Genomic DNA, 18,986 nt, shown 5'->3' with positions numbered 1-18,986 from the left:
AATGTGACAAGTTTCTCTTGACTCGCTCCATACTTCATTATATTAACAGAGCTGTAGCCGTATGGGAGAATTTTTGTTCTCCAGGCCATTGGTTTACACAGAATGTATCCAGTATGTGCCTAAATTTTTAGATATTAATCAGATTAAGCATGTTGTTTTGAAGAATTCACCAGCTTCAGAACAAGGTTGTTGAGTAGTTATATTGGTGATGAGTAAATACCTTGACATCAGATTATTGAATTGTTGAGTCCAGAGTCATCATACCACCATCGTGCTCGAGCTGATGGTTATCAGAGAGAATGCCAGGTTTCTCCTTATATTTTTAATTAAATTTGAGGCTAGATTTGTAGGAAAGCAAATGTGTTTTTTCTTTAGTTTGTCACACGCTTATGCTATAACTGTAACACCAATTTGTTCCTGCTTTATAGGATGTTAAAGATGGGTGTGTGGTAATTGTAATACATGCAGTTATGGTTTTCATGTTACAAACCTTTACCTATTTATATTCCGCCAGCATAAGTTCTTTGCCTCACAACATTCCCGAAATATGAACAAAAACGTATTGATAATTGAACGAATTTACAAACGATAAATAAGGAGTAAACAGACAAAAATACAAAACAAAAACAAACAAAACCAGGAACACAAACACCGGCATTAGACAATTTTCAAGTGATCTTCGTAAATGGCCAGCAGCAACATCGCCACAACTCCAAGGATATAGCCCAGGTTGAGGGAGAAAAACATCTCTTTACAAGTGTTGTTTCTGAATATTCGAACCAGTTCAGGAATCTGAAATAGGCCAAATAAAGCGTCGATTGTCAGAGGTCCAATGTTTGGCAAAATGAATTCAACTCAAATTTTACTGTGCATGCTAAAATATATATGGCGACTGGTTATGATGAGCAAAACTTCAGTTGCGCAGAACTGTTACACTTTCAAAATTTGACGCTAATTATTAATGAACATGTGAAACCCATCCACTACTAAAGATTCCCCTTTTTTACGCGAGTGCTTAATTCCGGGATTTAATCGCGAGAATATCAAACCGTGAACGCAGAAGTTTTATCATAGTTTCATTTCTAGTTTACATCTATCCGAAAAATGAAAGCAATATTTCAATATCCGCGACATTCCTTGCGTTTAATAAAGAATTTACAATACCTTTAATTGAATGCTAAGCATTATCTACCAAAATAAAAATGGGCGATATTTATAAAATGGCTGCAAGTACGTGACAAACCAATATTGTTATGATAATAATAAAATACACACACCATGGTTACCATAGAGATATAAAGAAACATGCCGGCGCCCGCTGCTATGATCCAGATCCTAAACTCCTCACCCACGGAGATGCCGATGTAGAGACCAATGAAAGCCGTGATACTGGAGAGGAGGTTGACCACTATTGCCTTCTTCACTGAGAATCCCGCAGCCAGAAGAATGGCAAAGTCACCTTAACATAGCAAAACAAGTCTGCAATGCACGTTTTTAAATTTTGTTGCAAATATGATAAGCTATATTTATGGGTTTGGTATTTCATAATCTTTGACAGTTGCGTCGTAAGTCAATGAAGATAAAATTCACCAAGTTCGTGTGGTATTTCGTGGCATAAGACGGCAATAGCAGTGGATAGCCCCTCTGTTAGACTCTGTGTGAAGGTGGCACCAATTGCCAAACCATCAGCAAAGTTGTGAACACAGTCGCCTATGATGACCATCCACACAGCGGGGACAAGATCTGTGGAGAATGGGAACGTTCAGACATTTTATTGCCCTAATCCTAACACAGTGTATTATTAGAATAACCACAGACATTGCATCAACTGAAGTTTGTACCAAGTTGTTTTTTCCTGATTGCAATTTTGACAACAAGTTAGACAAATATTGAATACTCTTATCTCACATTTTAACATATTACCTGATCATTTACAGAGACATTAACTGAGATTTTAAAGCAGTGCCATCGACTTAAAAACCTAACATATTAAAAATCAAGGCTTTATCCGCCGTAGATCTGTTGGAGTTTGATTGTATTTAAAAATAACCTCTGTTCTTAGAACAGATTTTGCGTTCTGGTGATATGTTTTCAGAAATGTTTATAATGGTACATTTATGTAAATAAATATCTATGCTCACATTTACCTCTATCTGCTGTGGAGACGTTGGATTCCGAAGGACACTCCTCGATGGTAAGATCTTTCTGACTTTCATTTGATTCCTGCCTCTCCATTTGTTTATCTTCTGTTGAAATATTGTTTAGTGCTGTCTCATCTTTTCTAGCCTAAAGTTATAAACAAGAAGAATGAAACTAGAAACTAACGATACATGATAGGTGATATGTCGGTATATTTTGAAATGTTCATTACCTTATTCTCAATTTCGAAAGATTCATTTTTAGTCATATTCAAATTGTGCGTCTTTTTACTGTCTTTCATAAAAATCTAAAATATAAAATAAAATATCACGTAATAGCATTTAAAACAGAGGAAACGGAACTTAAGAAACAATGATACCGTATTTAAAAAACAAAATGTTATACCGTGGAATGGTCATGGTTTTTGTGAAACAGGCTGACTAGGAGCTGAATCAGGAAGAAGCCGTACATTGTCACCAAGAGAATTACCAGCTTACCCTGATTGTCATGCTCGTGGAATCCCAGAGTCTGTCAAAATCACGGAGACATAATTTTAATCAAAATGATCTGCTCAGTAAAATGAATTATAATTGAAGTGATAATAATTGAAAAACAACATACTAAACATGCAATATTTTTTTTCTGAGGATCCACAATTATGACTATTATTGTTCAAACAGAGAAATTTTGATTGGAATCCAACTTACAGACGGTACAAGGTGCAGTATTGCGTCTCCAAGCAGACACCCAACTGAAAGAGCCAACAAAAAGGACAAAAGGAAGGCCTTCTTCTTTGTCCCAGTGATTTTAATGAAAATGGCTCCAAGAACTGAAGCCAAGCTTAGGAAAACTACACAAAGTGTACCCAATCCGTAGCCTAAAATGCAAAATATCAATAAATTCGATATTGGTGACATGTAAATGCTGTAACGTATAGGTAAGTGAGTTGAAGTTGGTTAACTCAAATGCGGGTATTAGATTGTAATAAACAATCCCTAGTAAGGGATCCCTAAATAAGGGGTTTTGTTTGGCAGCTCAAATGACGAACACATTTCCCCTATTTTGGCTATCTCCTTACTAAACTCCAACTCTTTATTAAAGGGGCATGGTCACGATTTTGGCCAAATTTTATTTTTCTGTCCATATTGTCTACAATGCTTTAAAATGTATTTCTAATAATATTACAAAATTTGAGTGTCGGTAGAAGAGTTATAAGCAAGATACAGTGCTTACGATTCTTTGTTTTGTAAACAAGGCTGATGCCATGTTAATTTTTACATTGATTCAATATACCAGAAAAAACATTGTCAAGCTGATATTTCTATCTGTTTTTTTTGTTTTGAACATACAAAATTGGCGTTTTTCACATTCATTTAAGATCTGCACCTAGAATTTTCAAATGTAAACAAAAGCATGATCGGAGCTTTGTTTGCATTACAAACAATTCTGAGCTATGTATCTCCCATATAACTCGACGACTGACACTGACACTTTCGGTTAACTAATAGAAATGCCCTACTAAAGCATTGTAAACATTAGCAACGAGAAAGTAAATTTTGATTATTGTGACTACGCCTTTTTAAAGTATTTGGATTAAAGATATCGGTATTAAAATGGCAATGTCCAACCGGTATTTGAAAATTAAAGCGTTTGATACACAAAACTAGGTACATTTATAGCGTTAGCCAGCTATTCTTCTTGATGTTTCTGGTATAGTTTTTCCCATATTAGATTTTTTTGTACGCATTGGCATTTTACTGGAAAATTCAGCGTTTCAAATATAATGTTTGGTAAATAATTCTTTGCTTAAGGAGAAGAATGCATCAATTTGATATTATGAAAAATAGACACCATCACTTACTTTGTATATATGTTACTCTAGGCAAATCTTTCGGCGACTCCACCCTGTCTTCACCAGTAAGCAGCAACAGAAGCAGGGCGGGCGCTATTTCCTGTAAATCCTGTATACTGAGAGACGTCCTTGATTTAAAATAGAGGCTTGGAATGTCACTCAAATTCTACAATAAACCAAATATTCTCATAAGGAATCAATTATTTTTTGGAGGATATGTGGGTTTAGGCAATGAATTTTAAACAAAGTAAGGATTGTTTACTAGTTATTGAGAGAACAACAAAATCCAAATGAGACTACACCGATAAGTAAACTATACCCATTTGACTTTAGCTATTTCCTCTCTGTAGTGTTCACGATGTTCGTTGAGTAAGGGTGACAATAAGTGAAAGCACTGACTGGGATGTCCATGAGCTTGATGTCCATGATTATGTTCAGGGTTTGAAAAGTGTTCATGGTTATAATCAGGGGAATGTTCATGACTGTGACCATTCTCATGCCTTTTGGACAACTGTTGATCATTATTCAATGGAAGACTTATAGGGTGTTCGAATTTTGAATTGTGTCTCAGAGGTAAGGCACGTGGTTCAGCTAAGGAAGATCTCCTTTTGTGAGCATGTGTTTCGTGGCTAACTAGTGAAGTTTTGTCGGACAGTGTTTGGAATTTTTTCTCGATAGCTGTGAAAATAAATATATATATTTTTTAAACAGGTTCACATTGATTATTGTCGAAGGTGATTTTACAATGTAGAATTGCAGACGGTTCTAAAAATAACATTTTTATTGCTTCTTTTCTATCGAATATAAAAAGAAATGATGCAGTGTACAAAAAAAAAATTGAACCTTTCATTGAAAGATATTGAGATTTTGATGAGCCCCAGTATGAGAATAAACTTTGAAGGATATCTTTAGGGCAAGGTAAATCACTTGGCTGCAGCATGTATCCTAAGTAAAAAAAAAAGGAAAAATATTGAACCTATATAACGAAGACGAAATGATAGCATTAAGAAAGATGCATGCTGTTAAGTAAAAACAATACTTGCCTTTGATCACTGCATATACTATCAGAGCAGCACGGACCTCTTGTTCAGTCACGTGATGATGAACATCATGCTGATATTTCCTTGCACTTCCATGTGTCCTAGGTGTCCCCATTTCTTTTTGTGTGGTTTTGTGATTTGGTTTCTTTGTAGTAGTCATATGAAGTGAATTCAATGTTTGTGCTTGAGCTGATATGTTCTCTACAAGATCCTGTTCATCAAAATGAGAAGTAGGCCGATCCAAATTTAAATATAATTTTAAAGGTTTATAAGATAAGTATTTAATGATCCATGATAGACGTTCAAATGGAGGTTCAAAGTCAACTTGTTCAGCAAACCTATACAATTCCTGGACAGTTTCGTTACTGAATGACGATATCAATACTAGAGTAAAAGTATAGTTTTTTGTTTGCTGACTTTGTGTGATTCTTTTGTATTTCGCACATTTGAATATATTTGACTCGCGGCCTTTCATACAATAGAATGACGTAAACTGAAATGTAGAATTCAGGCCAATACAAACAGGATGTCTGGTAGTTACTCCCAAGAAGCAATGTGTTTCCATGCCCTTGAAATAAGATTTCATAGAAGTAAACGTCGATGGATCCATGGTGATATTTGACTCAGAGCCAATAGTGGCTGAAGTTGTAAACGTTGGCTTGGTGAAAAGCGTGTTGAGCTGCTTATTCTCTTGACTGGTTGTTTGTGTTGATGAGTGTTCGGAAAGAGTATAAAAATTACTTTGCTGGATATTTCTTGAATTTCGTTTTAAGTGTTGGTGTTGGAAACGTTGTTCATTGCTAAGAATGATGTCCACTATTTTTTGGAGCTTGTTTTCATTGAGGCACTTCTTAAAGTAACCAGACACAAAAGGTCAATCACACTCATAAAGCAATGCACTTGTTTATATACATGCTTAAAATTATGAACCAAGAATTACCTGAATTGTTGGTGAAGTAGTCCTATTTCTGTCATGGTGGATATGACGACTGGTCATTTGCAAAATGTTTATTATTCGATTTATTTGTTCTTCATAAGCCTGGTACGGTTCACTATGTTCTGAACAAATATATCGATCTAAGTGCAGAAAGATCATAAGAGTCGCCACACTGATCTTGAAGTATGAGTTTCCACAAACCGTGTGTCTAGAAAGGTGCAAACTAGTTTTCTCTAAGAACTAAAAAAGACATGCAAGTGTATAATGCAACACCAAATGAAAATACCTTTCCAACGATCTGATTCGGGATCACATGTTAAATAGTTTTTATCAAAGCAAAGAAATTTCAAACCTGTTGATAATTTTGACCATAGTCCTTGCATTTTCTTTCCTTTGTAATATTGAATCTGCTCTCACCATTGGTACGAAGGAAGAATGTCGTTAGGACCTCTTTTGTTAAATGAGATGACGAAGTATTGATGAAGCCCGCTAAATTTTCTAGAATCGTATTTTCACAGTTTCCAGGATTTACTTCTCTGCTCACGCATGTGTTTGAAAGAAACCCGATAAGGAGGAAGGACCTGATCATTGTGAATCCTTCAACACACAAACAAAACAAACAAAATCGAGAAGATACAAATAAAGCAACATTATTGAAAGATCTGTTAAAGAATAAAGGAATATTGCAGAAGAAAGATTACGACTATCTAGTAAAGTCTGTTCAAATAACAATATTATACATGCAGATACAGTATAAAATAATGTAGAATCTATACTAATATACAATTCATTCTTTCGGTAATTCGGTATGATCTTTGGCGTAATGGTTGAATAATGCAATGTGTTTTGTTGAGATGCCCAGCATTTCCTCGAGTCTATTCATTTTAAACAGAGTTTATTATCGATGACGAATATATATATATATATATATATATATATATATATATATATATATATATATATATATAATAATAATAATAATAATATATATATATATATATATATATATATATATATATATATATATATATATATATATAATAAACACTGCCCTTTATTTGTTTTAGTGCATGTTTCTTCTGTTTTAATTGTTTACAATTTTCTATTTACTAGCTATATTTGAGAGTCAAGCCTCGAATTATAAGCAAGATAAAGAACTTTTCTCACAATTCTATGTCTGTACACAGAGCTGAGGCCATTCTTTTTTGATTTTTATTTTTTTTTTTGCATTTTAACTGCTGAACATACAAATTGTAAAAATCTTTAATTGAATGTAATAAACTAATGTGAACAAAAACGACTCAAACCAAGCAGAATTCTATGATTGATGCTGAAAATTTCGTTGAGCATTAGAAATTTCTCGCTTACGTTAAATACTTAAGTAGAAAAAATTAAAAGGATATTATGCTGTATTGTCTTTCTGGGGCCCCCTCCTTATATGATGAATTATATGAAATCTACACCAATTCTGATAGTTTTTCAGACAAGAGTAATTAAAAACGACAGGTTAAAAGTTTTCATAGTTCTAACACATTTCTGTTACAGGGATAAAGGCATTATCGCTATTTCTAATAATATATTAGAGCGGAAAATCATCCTAGTTTATAGCCGTTTTTGTTTTTTGAATTAAGATGAAAATAAGGGGTTTGCCTTAGTAAAATAAAGTGATATGCCTGTCAATACATTAATAAAAATAGCTATTTAACATATCACGTGACAACATTTTTTCTTGGAGTGTATTCATCGATCAAGTGAGTAAGGTTATAAAACTTCACACGAGTTCACGCCAGGTAAACACCATTTGTTTATAATAAGGAAGACCAATTTAAGTTTTGAATACTTTCTATTTGAGGAATTCAGCGCATTGGGGTATAATTTTCTTCTTTCATATATAGGATTAAAAAAATAAAAATACAATAACTATTATAATGTATTTATAAAAAAATCAATAACTAGTGAGTCGTTGAGGAAAAAATATACCTTTATGCTCTCATGTATTTTGATCGCATTATAAAATTGTGGAAGGAGGAGAACGAAAATAAGGGAATCAGATGTTAACAGTGTACCTCTACCAAATGTTTAGTTTTATATCTTGTATAGGATCTTCTAATTGTCGGTAAAAATGGTATTCCATAAAGGTACAATGTTAAAGATTAAGTGTATGCAAAAGGAGGTGTAAAATTCGAATACTTTACGGTATTTATTTTTTGTCATTCTACCGAGGGGCCATATGGTACAATATACTTTGAAAGCCAATGCAAAGTCATTGTTACTCAAGTTAGCGATGTGGCCCAATGGGTCTCTTGTTTATATTTTTATAATTTTCAGCCATTGTACGATTAAATATTTTCAATATATTACTGATGAAATGTATAAACTACAATTAAAAATCAATTTAAAGTGTTAATAACGACAAACACAACTGAAAATAAATCATTAAGGTATCTTTTATTTTTTTTTTTTATTAAAATTTGATTTATTTTCTTATGATTTTACTGTTTGCATTTAGTACAAAAAGTTATCAACACCTTCACACTTTAAAATTTTAAAATCAAGACTGTTTGGGTGACAGTAACATCGTCACTCAATCTATCGACTATTTATGCAATAAAAATAGCGATAACAAGTACACCTTGTAAAAGTACAACGTTTTATATTGTAACGTTTCTGTTTGATATCATTAAAACTATGAACAACACATAATTGAGATATTTACCTGATTTTATATTAAATATATACACATGTATTGTACACTTAAGTATACACATAATTTCTTAAATCTTTGTAAAGCACATTTTCGAATATTGGTTGCCATTATCGCCAAATTTGCAATGCAATGGCCATTGTTAAGTACTGATTAGGTGAACGTAACGATTTTCATTATTTTACAAAACAAAAACGTTATAAATATATTCGATGTTCGAATATAAGTTATTGACGATATTATCAAGAAAACAACAACAACTTACTGAGTTGATAAAAGACAACGGACATGTTCTTATCTTTACAAGGCACGTTATCAGGTATAGGGAGAAGTCTGCATTAAGATAAACAATTCAAGTAGATCTACATTATCGCTTGATCTTAACACACTATACACTGAGATAAAAACATGGAAACCCAAAGCTTAGAAACACAGCTCTTTAACGGTAAAAGAGGCCACTATAGTATCATAAGAATCCAGCACTCTCATTGACCATATCTATGTGTCCGAGCATGGAAATATGTGCAAACCCAGCGTAATACATATATGTATAAGTGACCACTATTTAGCTTATACCGTACGAGAGAAAATAAAATGTGCTACCAATTGTTATGTTAGCATAAAATCTCGTAGTTTCCGGAATTTAGATGAGAACCAATTCCAAAAAGATCTCCTTGCAGTAGAGTGGAATAGAATTAAGAAATTGAGTGATATAAATCAAATGTAGGACGATTTAAAAACAAATTTTTTCAAAGAAACAGACAAACACCTACCTTTTTCAGAACGACAACTAAAATTAATGTTACTTCAAAGCAGTGAATAACTGATGAAATTTGAATGAAATTGCGAATATCTACACAAACGAGCACTACGATTCAAATCAGCAGACCACCGGGAACTTTACAAGGCAAGCAAAAATCTTGTCACCCTCAAGATCAGAGAAGAAAAAGGGGACTTTGTGGAAGAAGCAATCGATCAGTGTACTAATCGTTCAGAAGACATGTGGCCGCTTATAAAACCGTTTTTACCATCGAAACAGCATTTGTCATCATGCTTACAATTACAAACTAAAAGCGGTACTATTACATCTTTTGAATCTACGGCTAAATGTTTTAATGATTTCTTCTGTAGCATGAAGCATGAAATTGGTAAACATTTGGTGATTCTTCTTTTTCCACAACCTTAAACCACCAGGTTCATTAAAAATTCCAAAAAAATAATAATTGAGAGTCTTGCAAATCAAATTATCAAAATGGCAACATCAAAAGCCAAAGGCATTAATGGATTGTCTGTAAAACTTAAAGTTGTCATTTAATCATGTAGGTGATATTTTACATTTTATTATCAATGAGCCTATATCCTCATGTAAATTTGTTGATGCATGGAAGAGCTAGAGTAGTCGGATTGCACAAAGGGGTGATGCACATATAACATATAACAATAAACAATTACAGACCTGTATCTATTTTGCCAGTTATGAGCAAAATTATTGAACGTCATGGTTTTCGTTCTTTTATGAATATATATCCATGAAAAATTAATAAAACAAAAGACAATCTGGTTTTCGGCCACGTCATTTATTTGAACCTGCGCTAAATTGTCTAACAGATAAATGGTTCAAAAATATGGATGATGGAAAACTTATTGGGGTTTTGTTCAACGCTGCTTAAGTCGTTTGGAATTTTTCTAAATACATTTAAATGGTTTCAATATCATCTTGTAGATTAAAAGCAATAAGTTAGTTTGAGAGGTGTGTTGTCTCGTGAAAAAGATATATTTTTAGGAGTCCCTCGGGGTCAATTTTAGGACCACTATTTTTTATTCTATATATAAATGTCTATTCAAAATATCTAAAACACTCTTTCGTTACAATGTATGCAGATGACACATCATATGACGTAAGCGACAAATCTTTAGATGGTATAGAAAACAAGATGCCCATGGGGCCATATCGCTCACCTAAGCAACAATGGGCGTTTAAAAGATATTGTGCCATATGACCCCTCGATAGATTGACAAAAAATAAATATTGTATTCGAATTTTACACTTATGTTTGCATACAAGTATTCTTTTATATTGTACCTTTATGGAATACTATTTTTACCCAGAGTAGAAAATCCTACGCAAGATAAACTAAACATTTCATTTTCGTTCTGCCGCCCCCCCCCCCAGACACTTTATAAAGCGATCAAAATATATGAGAGCAAATGAGTCCGTTTTCTTCCTCAACTACTTACTAGTTATTGTATTTTTAAAAAATAATCTTATAATAATATAATAGTTATTGTATTTTATTAAAAATAATCCTATAGATGTTTAGTGCCACGTACACCAATGCCACTGTTTAAGAGGTCATCTCAAAGTTTGTAAATTTTTAACATAGGACCAAGACTTCACAATTTCTACTGTTTTATTTCATATGTTGGGTAGAGAATGTCTATGATCATTTGGTAAATAACTGCAAAAAATAATAAAAAAACAGTTCTAAGAAAAAATACAGAAGATAATAAATTTCATAAAAATAAGCTGATAAATAAATCGTCCAACTTGTTTAAATTATAAACTAGTATACTTTATAAACTCTCAATTACAACCATAAAAGATTAGAAAACATAATTCAAATTAGACGCCTTTTTCTTTACAACAGTTCACAGTAGTAAACACTTTATCTTTGAATTTCTTCTTAAATAATAATACTAATTAATACAGATAATTTATGCATACAAATATATAAAAATTTACTTACATGGTGAGGTGACAAGCATGGAGCATATGGTAAATAGTTCTAAAGTCGTGCAGAAATACACAAAAAACACTCCGTTCATGGAGCTTGCACGGGGAAAAGGAAAAGCAAAAAATGAACTTCCGCCAAGGGAAGATAACTCCACTTGTGATCCAATATCCGGCAGCACGAAGGGCACCTTCCGTTAGATGACGACCTTGATGTTTATTGGATTCATGATGATGACGTACAAATATTGCTGCAAGTGAGTGTGATCCAGGAATTATAACTGGGTTTTTCTCATACCTACTCAGCTGTATTTGATTGAGTCGTCTCCTATGCGCAGTATTCCACTGTTATCTATAAAGGGTCCCAATGTTTTTTCAACGTGCTGTCCTTTGGTATTGGTATTCCCTTCAAAAGGAATTGAATTTCTTTTTTAAAAGATTCTCTCTGCATTGTTTTTATAATAAATTTCTCAGCTTCTTCAAATATCTCCAAGTTCTTCCAAATTCTACAATCATGCCATCCAAAACATTTAGAGTCAGAATCTTTTTCGTCATGTTTGAATGGATTTGCCAAATGTCTAAGTCTTGCAACATACTTCACAACTTTAGGCCATTCGGAAATTCGTGCTAGACTGTCACCAATCACAAAATCTGATGTACTGGTCTTTAAATATCTGACTTCCTGTTTAATTTCTTTGTCAGATTCTGGATCTATTAGTTCATATAAAATCTTTTCTTGAGAACGTGGATACAGTACTGACTGTTCTGGTCCTTCCAACCATTTGCTGTGCTGCAACTCAGAGGCGTGAATTGGTCTTGTTGCTTCATCTGCTGGATTTCGTTCACTTGGAATATAAAACCATTGTTCGGACTTTGTTACTTTACGAATTTTCATCACTCTGTTAGAAACATATTGGTAGAATCTCCTAAAATGATTTAAAATGTATCCTAAAACCACCTTGCTATCACAATAGAACTTGAAATGTTCAATAGATATTTCTAGCTGTTCGGACACTGATTGAGCAAATTCAACTGCCAATACTGCTCCAAATAACTCCAAACGAGGAATTGAATGTCCGTGTAATGGAGTCAGCTTTGATTTTCCTAAGATAAATCCATATTGTCCTTGGTTTTCCACATAGGCCACTGCTGATATGGCAACCTCGGAAGCGTCACAAAACACATGGTTTTTCTTCTCGGTGGTTCGAATCCAGGAATCATGAAAATACATTCTCGTTCATAATGAATAAAGTCTCTAAAACATCTAACGACTCTTTCCATTTCTTCCATTTGTACTCCTGATCTTGCGGTAAAGTTCATCCCAGTTGGGAGTTTCTTGAAGCAGACTTCTCATGATTGACTATCTTGGACTATCACTGGGGATAAAAAACCCAGGGGGTCAAAAATACTGTTAATGGTTGATAGAACACCCCGTCTTGTGTAAGATTTGGAATCTTTTGATATTTTGAATAATAATGAATCTGACTCTAAATTCCAATTCAGTCCTAAACTACGTTGTGTTGGTAAACTGTCAACAGCAAAATCCAAATTTTTCAGTTCACTTGAAAGGTCTTCAGTGTCAAAAGACTTCATAACTTCAGAATTGTTAGATGCAATCTTGTGTAAGCGTTATTTTCCTAGACGGAGAGCCTTGTGCGTACGCTTCATCAAATCCACTGCATCCTCGACACTCTGCCGTGATGTTAGACCATCATCCACATAGAAATCACGTTCAATGTAATGGGTCACATCTGTTCCATAAATGTGTTCCACTTCCTTGACAGTCCTTCGTATTCCGTATGTTGCAATTGCCGGTGAAAGGCTGTTCCCAAAAACATGGACTACCATACGGTATTCAATAAGGGGTTTGTTTACATCATTGTCCTAATGCCATAAAAAACGTAAGAAGTTTCGATGAGCCGGAAATACTCGAAAACAATAAAACATCTGTTCCACGTCTGCCATGATAGCCACTTCTTCTGTACAAAATCTCATTAGTACTCCTAGTAATGAATTGATGAGGTCTGGTTCAGATAAGAGAACATCATTTAAAGACTGTCCTTCACATTTCGATGATGAATCAAACACTAATCGAATTTTGTTAGGTTTCTTTGGATGGTACACTCGAAACAGTGGCAGATACCAACACTCTTCATCTGACGAAATGGGTGGTGCGACCTCTGCATGGTGTTTCTGTATAAGTTGATCCATGAATTCTATGACATGTTGTCGTTTGGTTCATTTTTCATAAGACATGAAGAGAATTGCTTAGCTCTATTAAGAGCCTGTTTATGTTTATTAGCCAGTCTCTTTCGATTTTTGCGAAAAGGTAAGGGAGCTTCCCAGTATCCTTTGGAATCTTTATGAAACTGTGAATCCATGATTTCTAGAAAGTCACGATCATCAACAGAGAGTCCAATCTTCTCATCATCTGTAGTTTTCTGGAAAATATTTTTCTCGAATTCACTTTTAACATTAGCCACATCAGTCATTTCAACAAAGTTCTCTTTGACATGAATATCATTATCACAACGCAGCATTACAGACGGACGACCATTTGACAAATAACAAGTTTTTATTGTGTTGATCACATAGGGTTGATGAACTTTCCCTAGACACGTTTCACCAATAATAGTCCAGCCAAGATGCAATTTCTTGGCTGGACTATTATTGGTGAAACGTGTCTAGGGAGAGTTCATCAACCCAACACTATTCACGGACACTGGATTTCGTTTCACATGTAAAGGTGTTGAGTGATATGAACTTCCACACTCAGCACATTTCACATCAGATGTACATTCATGTTGTTTGTGGGTTTTACTTAAGCACTTAAAACACATATTGTTATCTTTCAGAATCTTTCTTTTCTGATCAAGTGGTTTTGCACGAAATGCTCGACAATGTTCCAGGGAATGATTGGATCTATGAATAGGACACAAGTTTTCAATGTCACTTGATAATGTTTCACTCACAGAAGTTTTTCTAGTGAGCACTCTTTCTGCTTTGTTTGATGTTGTGTTTCTAGGACTGGTAATTTTGTTGGTGGAGGTCAAAGATGAATTGTACATAAAACTGGGATTGTTCTTTATACGACTTTGCTCTTGAACAAATCGAACAAACACATGAAATAGAGGATATACCGCATTGTGTTCATTTGTGTATTTCACAGCTGTATTTGTCCATTTCTCTTGCAGGTTGTATGGTAATTTCATCACCATGGGATTTACTCCTACCGAAGCATCATAGTATGCAAGAAGTGGTTCATATCGTTCATCTCTCTTTAGCGATAAAATTTCTTCTAATACATCTGATAGGTCATACAAACGATGCAACTCTTTATTTGTAATAGGAGGAAAAGAGTTCAGTTTGGTTTTCAAAGACCTTTCAATTAACTCTGGACTTCCAAATCTCTCTTCTAGTCTCTGCCAGATTCTTTGTAGTCCTCTTCTAGGGTTATGAGAATTTGCTGATTTTATGCTGATGATTTGTTGTTGAGACGAATTCGAAGTGTATTTTATAAGAAAGTAAAATTCTTCTTCTGGTTTTGCATCTAATTCAAGCATCACAGATTAAAATGAATCCCTCCATGATGGATAAAATTCAGGTTTGTTGTTGAATTTGATCAGACGAGAAACGAGCAAGTCTTTTTTCAACATGTATCGTGTAAAATCTGCTGGGATAACGGTAAGTTGACGAGTCTGTATTGATGATGCATCAGGAACTGGTTGTTGAGAGATAGATTGTCTTATCACACTTGATGGTCTTTCATAATTCACAGCAGGTTTTCTGTTAGAATAGAGTGACGCACTAGAATGCTGTTCCACATATTTCTTTGTACGTTCGGTTTGACTTTCAATTTCAATGTCACCAATATTTCGATCACATATTTCTTCACCTTCAGCGCCAGGAACTTCAGCTTCAGCAACAGCTACTTCTTTTTTGATATTTAATAACTTGAGGTCAGCTTCTAAATCTTCAGTTCTTTTCTGTGATTTGGCACGTTCTTCAGCAAGTAACGACTGTTTTTTCTTGATCTGCATTTCTATTTCAGAATATTTTAATTTCGCTTTAGCAATGTCGGCTATTTTGCGTTTTTCTGACAATGATGACCGACTACTCAATCCACTTCCAGATTTTGATGAAAGTTGATCACTGCTGTGTTTTGAAGATAACTTCTGAGAAGTTGTTATTGATTTAAAGTTTGTATTATCATCATCATATAACAGTAAATCATCATCACAAGAACTCTGTTTTGCTTTCCAGTCATGTTGTTCCAGTTTGAACCTTAATTTCGCAAAGGCTGCATGGATCAGTATGTTATGACCTTGATGTATTGTTTTCAAATTTTTCTAATTGTTGAAGACTATTTTCAGATCTTTGTCTTTCAAGAAATACCACAAAGTCAAGGTAATCATTTTCATAATTTTTTACACTTTTTTCCAACAATTCTCTGAGATTGATGCAAGATTCACTATCACTTTCAGTAGACAATCTATCTAATTTTGTAAGGATATCATCAACATTTTTCCATGATTTGTAGAAATGGAAGGAATATTTTTCATAGTTCTTCAGGTAAAGATCTTCTCCTTTTGAGGTTAATAGACGTCGCCGAAAAGAGTAAGGAGCCTCTGTTTTTTCTGGATCTTCGGCCTGCGCCATGCTGTGTCGTTGTACACATGTATTTACTTTATTGCCACGTACACCAAGCAAACCAAGACTTCACAATTTCTACTGTTTTATTGCATATGTTGGGTAGAGAATGTCTATGATCATTTGGTAAATAAGTGCAAAAAATAATAAAAAATAGTTCTAAGAAAAAATACAGTAGATAATAAATTTCATAAAAATAAGCTGATAAATAAATCGTCCAACTTGTTTAAATTATAAACTAGTATACTTTATAAACTCTCAATTACAACAGTTAAAGATTAGAAAACATTATTCAAATTAGACGCCATTTTCTTTACAACAGTTCACAGTAGTAAACACTTTATCTTTGAATTTCTTCTTAAATAATAATACTAATTAATACAGATAATTTATGCATACAAATATATAAAAAATAACTTACATGGTGAGGTGACAAGCATGGAGCATATGGTAAATAGTTCTAAAGTCGTGCAGAAATACACAAAAAACACTCCGTTCATGGAGCTTGCACAGGGAAAAGGAAAAGCAAAAAATGAACTTCCGCCAAGGGAAGATAATTCACAAAAATTATACGAAGCAAAGAGCAATAACTTTTGCTAGTAACTACAAACAAGTCAGCACAAGATGTGAAGAAGAAAATTGTACCTCAATACGTTCAAATCCTCAAATTAAAAACATTCAAAAATTGAATTTGTCTTCTCCATTATAATTAAATGACTGTTGTTTACTGGCGTAAACTCGTGTGACTTTTAGAACTTTACTCACACTTGATTGATTAACACACTGGAATGGAAAATGTTGTCACGTGACATTTTAAAAAGCTATAAAAATTTATGTTACTGTATTGACAGGCACATCACTCTATTTCGCAATGGCCCACCCATTATTTTCATCTTTATTAAAAAATAACAAAGGCTTTAAACCAGGATAATTTTCCGCTGTAATTTTCTTAAGAATAGCGAAAATTCCTTTATCCCCTTAACAGAAATGTGTCAAAACTATGAAAACTGTTTAACAGTGTGGTTTTTGTTTACTCGTATCTGAAAAACTATCAAATTTGATGTAGATTTCACAATATTTATTATATAAAGAGGGGGTCCCAGAGAGTAGGTACCGCATATCATCCTTTAATTTTTTGGCATAAGTATTTAACGTTTAGCGAGACATTTCTAATGATCAACCAAAACTTCAACGTCAAACGTAGAATAATAAGCAAGAAACAGGACTCACAATTCTGCTTGGTTTGAGTCATATTTTGTTCACACGAGTTTATTACAATCAGCTTAAGATTTTTAACTTGGTATTTCCTATCCAGCATTTAAAATGGAAAAAAAAAGAATGGCCCCAGATCTGTGTACAAACATAAAATTGTAAGCAAATCTCTGTATCTTGCTTATAATTCGAAGCTTAACATTCAAATATGGTTAGTAAATAGAAATTATAAACAATTAAACATGAGAAACATCCACAATAACAAATAAAGAGCACAATTTATTTTTCAAAATGAATCATATACATTTATATACTTACATAATTCCGTCAGCGATATTAAACTCTATTTAAACTGAATAACTCGAGAAAATGCCGACCATCTCAACAAAACACATTGTTTTAATCTACCGTAACGCAAAAGATCATACCGAATTACACTGTCCCTACGACGGAGATGACCTTGTGTCGGACAGTAGGTAATTTGCTTTGTATTGCGCATCTATCTTGTAGCAAATTCGTTTGCGCCATACTTCGACGTCATTCCAGAGTTCTTTTAACACCACTATCAAAGATCGATTTTTTGACCGAAATGTTTTTCTTCTACCCCAATTTCTCATGTTCCTTTCTTATGAAATGATCTTGCATGGGGAAGTCTTTCCAAGAGACTTTTGGAATTCTTGGGGTAACCTGCTTTGGTATTCCCTCCTGCTCGCGTCTACATGGTACAATTTCTTGTTCGGGGGTTTTCGACGGACTTTCTACATCCTCATGATCTCCTCTTTCGTCAATCTTCTTAATGATAAATACTTGTCACTTCTTCTTTTAATTCCTCTTTTTCTTCTCTTATGGTCTCATGCATGGTTAGACTTCTTAGATTGTTCATATAATCTTCGCTATCTATACTTCTATATTAAAATAATAGACTCGAATTTTTGGTCTTTAATAGCGAGAAATCGGAATAATACTGTCTTTTGTTTTAATATTTTAAACATCATTAGTACTTGAAGATTACCAATTTGTTTTTATTTTTTCTCAGTTAAGCTTCGCTAATTAATAATCAACGAAAATTCCTCAAAAAATTCCGGAAATCACCTGGATTTTTTGGATTTTATAATCTTGCGCTTGCGCATTACATTAATGCTAACGGGATCTTTAGTTTATGTTTCCACAATATCACATCTGCAGGAATAAATTCAGAAATGATAATACAAATACGGGTAAATTTTCATTGGACTTTTGCTATGTATTCTGTTCATATATATTAATGATTTCTTATGAGAGAGTGTATAAAATAACAAATATAAATTTCAACTAATTACTTCCTTTCGTCTTCGTGATGACAAAAAATATTGGATTGCATGCAAAAAAGTTACATTATATTTGTTAGGAGAGTGAAGATATAATATGTTTTATCGTAGAAATGAACAATGTCCTACGGACCCAGTTTTACAAAGAAAATACGTGTACGTTGGTGAAAATGGTTGAATTCTTTCATTCTATGGATTAAACTTTTTAGTTGAAAGTTATTTGCAGTCTTAGAAAGGTTTGTTGTGATGAATATGACTCTTATTTTCAAGGCAACCTCATTTACTTTCTCCAAAATCGTTTCGGTTTCTGCTACATTACGGGTATAAGAGAGGCATTCTAACTGTGGTGAGGGCCTTTCCCGAGACACGGATGAAATTAATAGCATTTTTGTAGGGTTATAGCTTTGTTATGTA

The 18,986-nt window shown here is 33.6% G+C and overlaps 1 protein-coding gene across 1 annotated transcript; it reads right to left on the bottom strand.

Annotated features, from left to right (window-relative positions):
* Window positions 1-122: 122 nt before the first annotated feature.
* On the bottom strand, window positions 123-6,559 carry LOC128166570 (zinc transporter ZIP12-like). The gene is made up of 13 exons (XM_052831836.1): window positions 6,321-6,559; window positions 5,972-6,208; window positions 5,035-5,881; window positions 4,835-4,936; window positions 4,311-4,669; window positions 4,001-4,157; window positions 2,847-3,016; window positions 2,545-2,667; window positions 2,372-2,446; window positions 2,142-2,286; window positions 1,591-1,743; window positions 1,278-1,459; window positions 123-792 (listed from the first exon to the last, which is right to left on the bottom strand). The coding sequence occupies exons 1-13, from the start codon at window positions 6,555-6,557 to the stop codon at window positions 658-660; spliced, it is 2,922 nt and encodes a 973-aa protein (XP_052687796.1). The 5' UTR covers window positions 6,558-6,559; the 3' UTR covers window positions 123-657.
* Window positions 6,560-18,986: the final 12,427 nt, after the last annotated feature.

The sequence above is a fragment of the Crassostrea angulata genome, chromosome 10, assembly GCF_025612915.1.
Source record: "Crassostrea angulata isolate pt1a10 chromosome 10, ASM2561291v2, whole genome shotgun sequence".
Taxonomy (NCBI): domain Eukaryota; kingdom Metazoa; phylum Mollusca; class Bivalvia; order Ostreida; family Ostreidae; genus Magallana; species Magallana angulata.
This window is presented reverse-complemented; position numbering and strand designations above follow the sequence as displayed.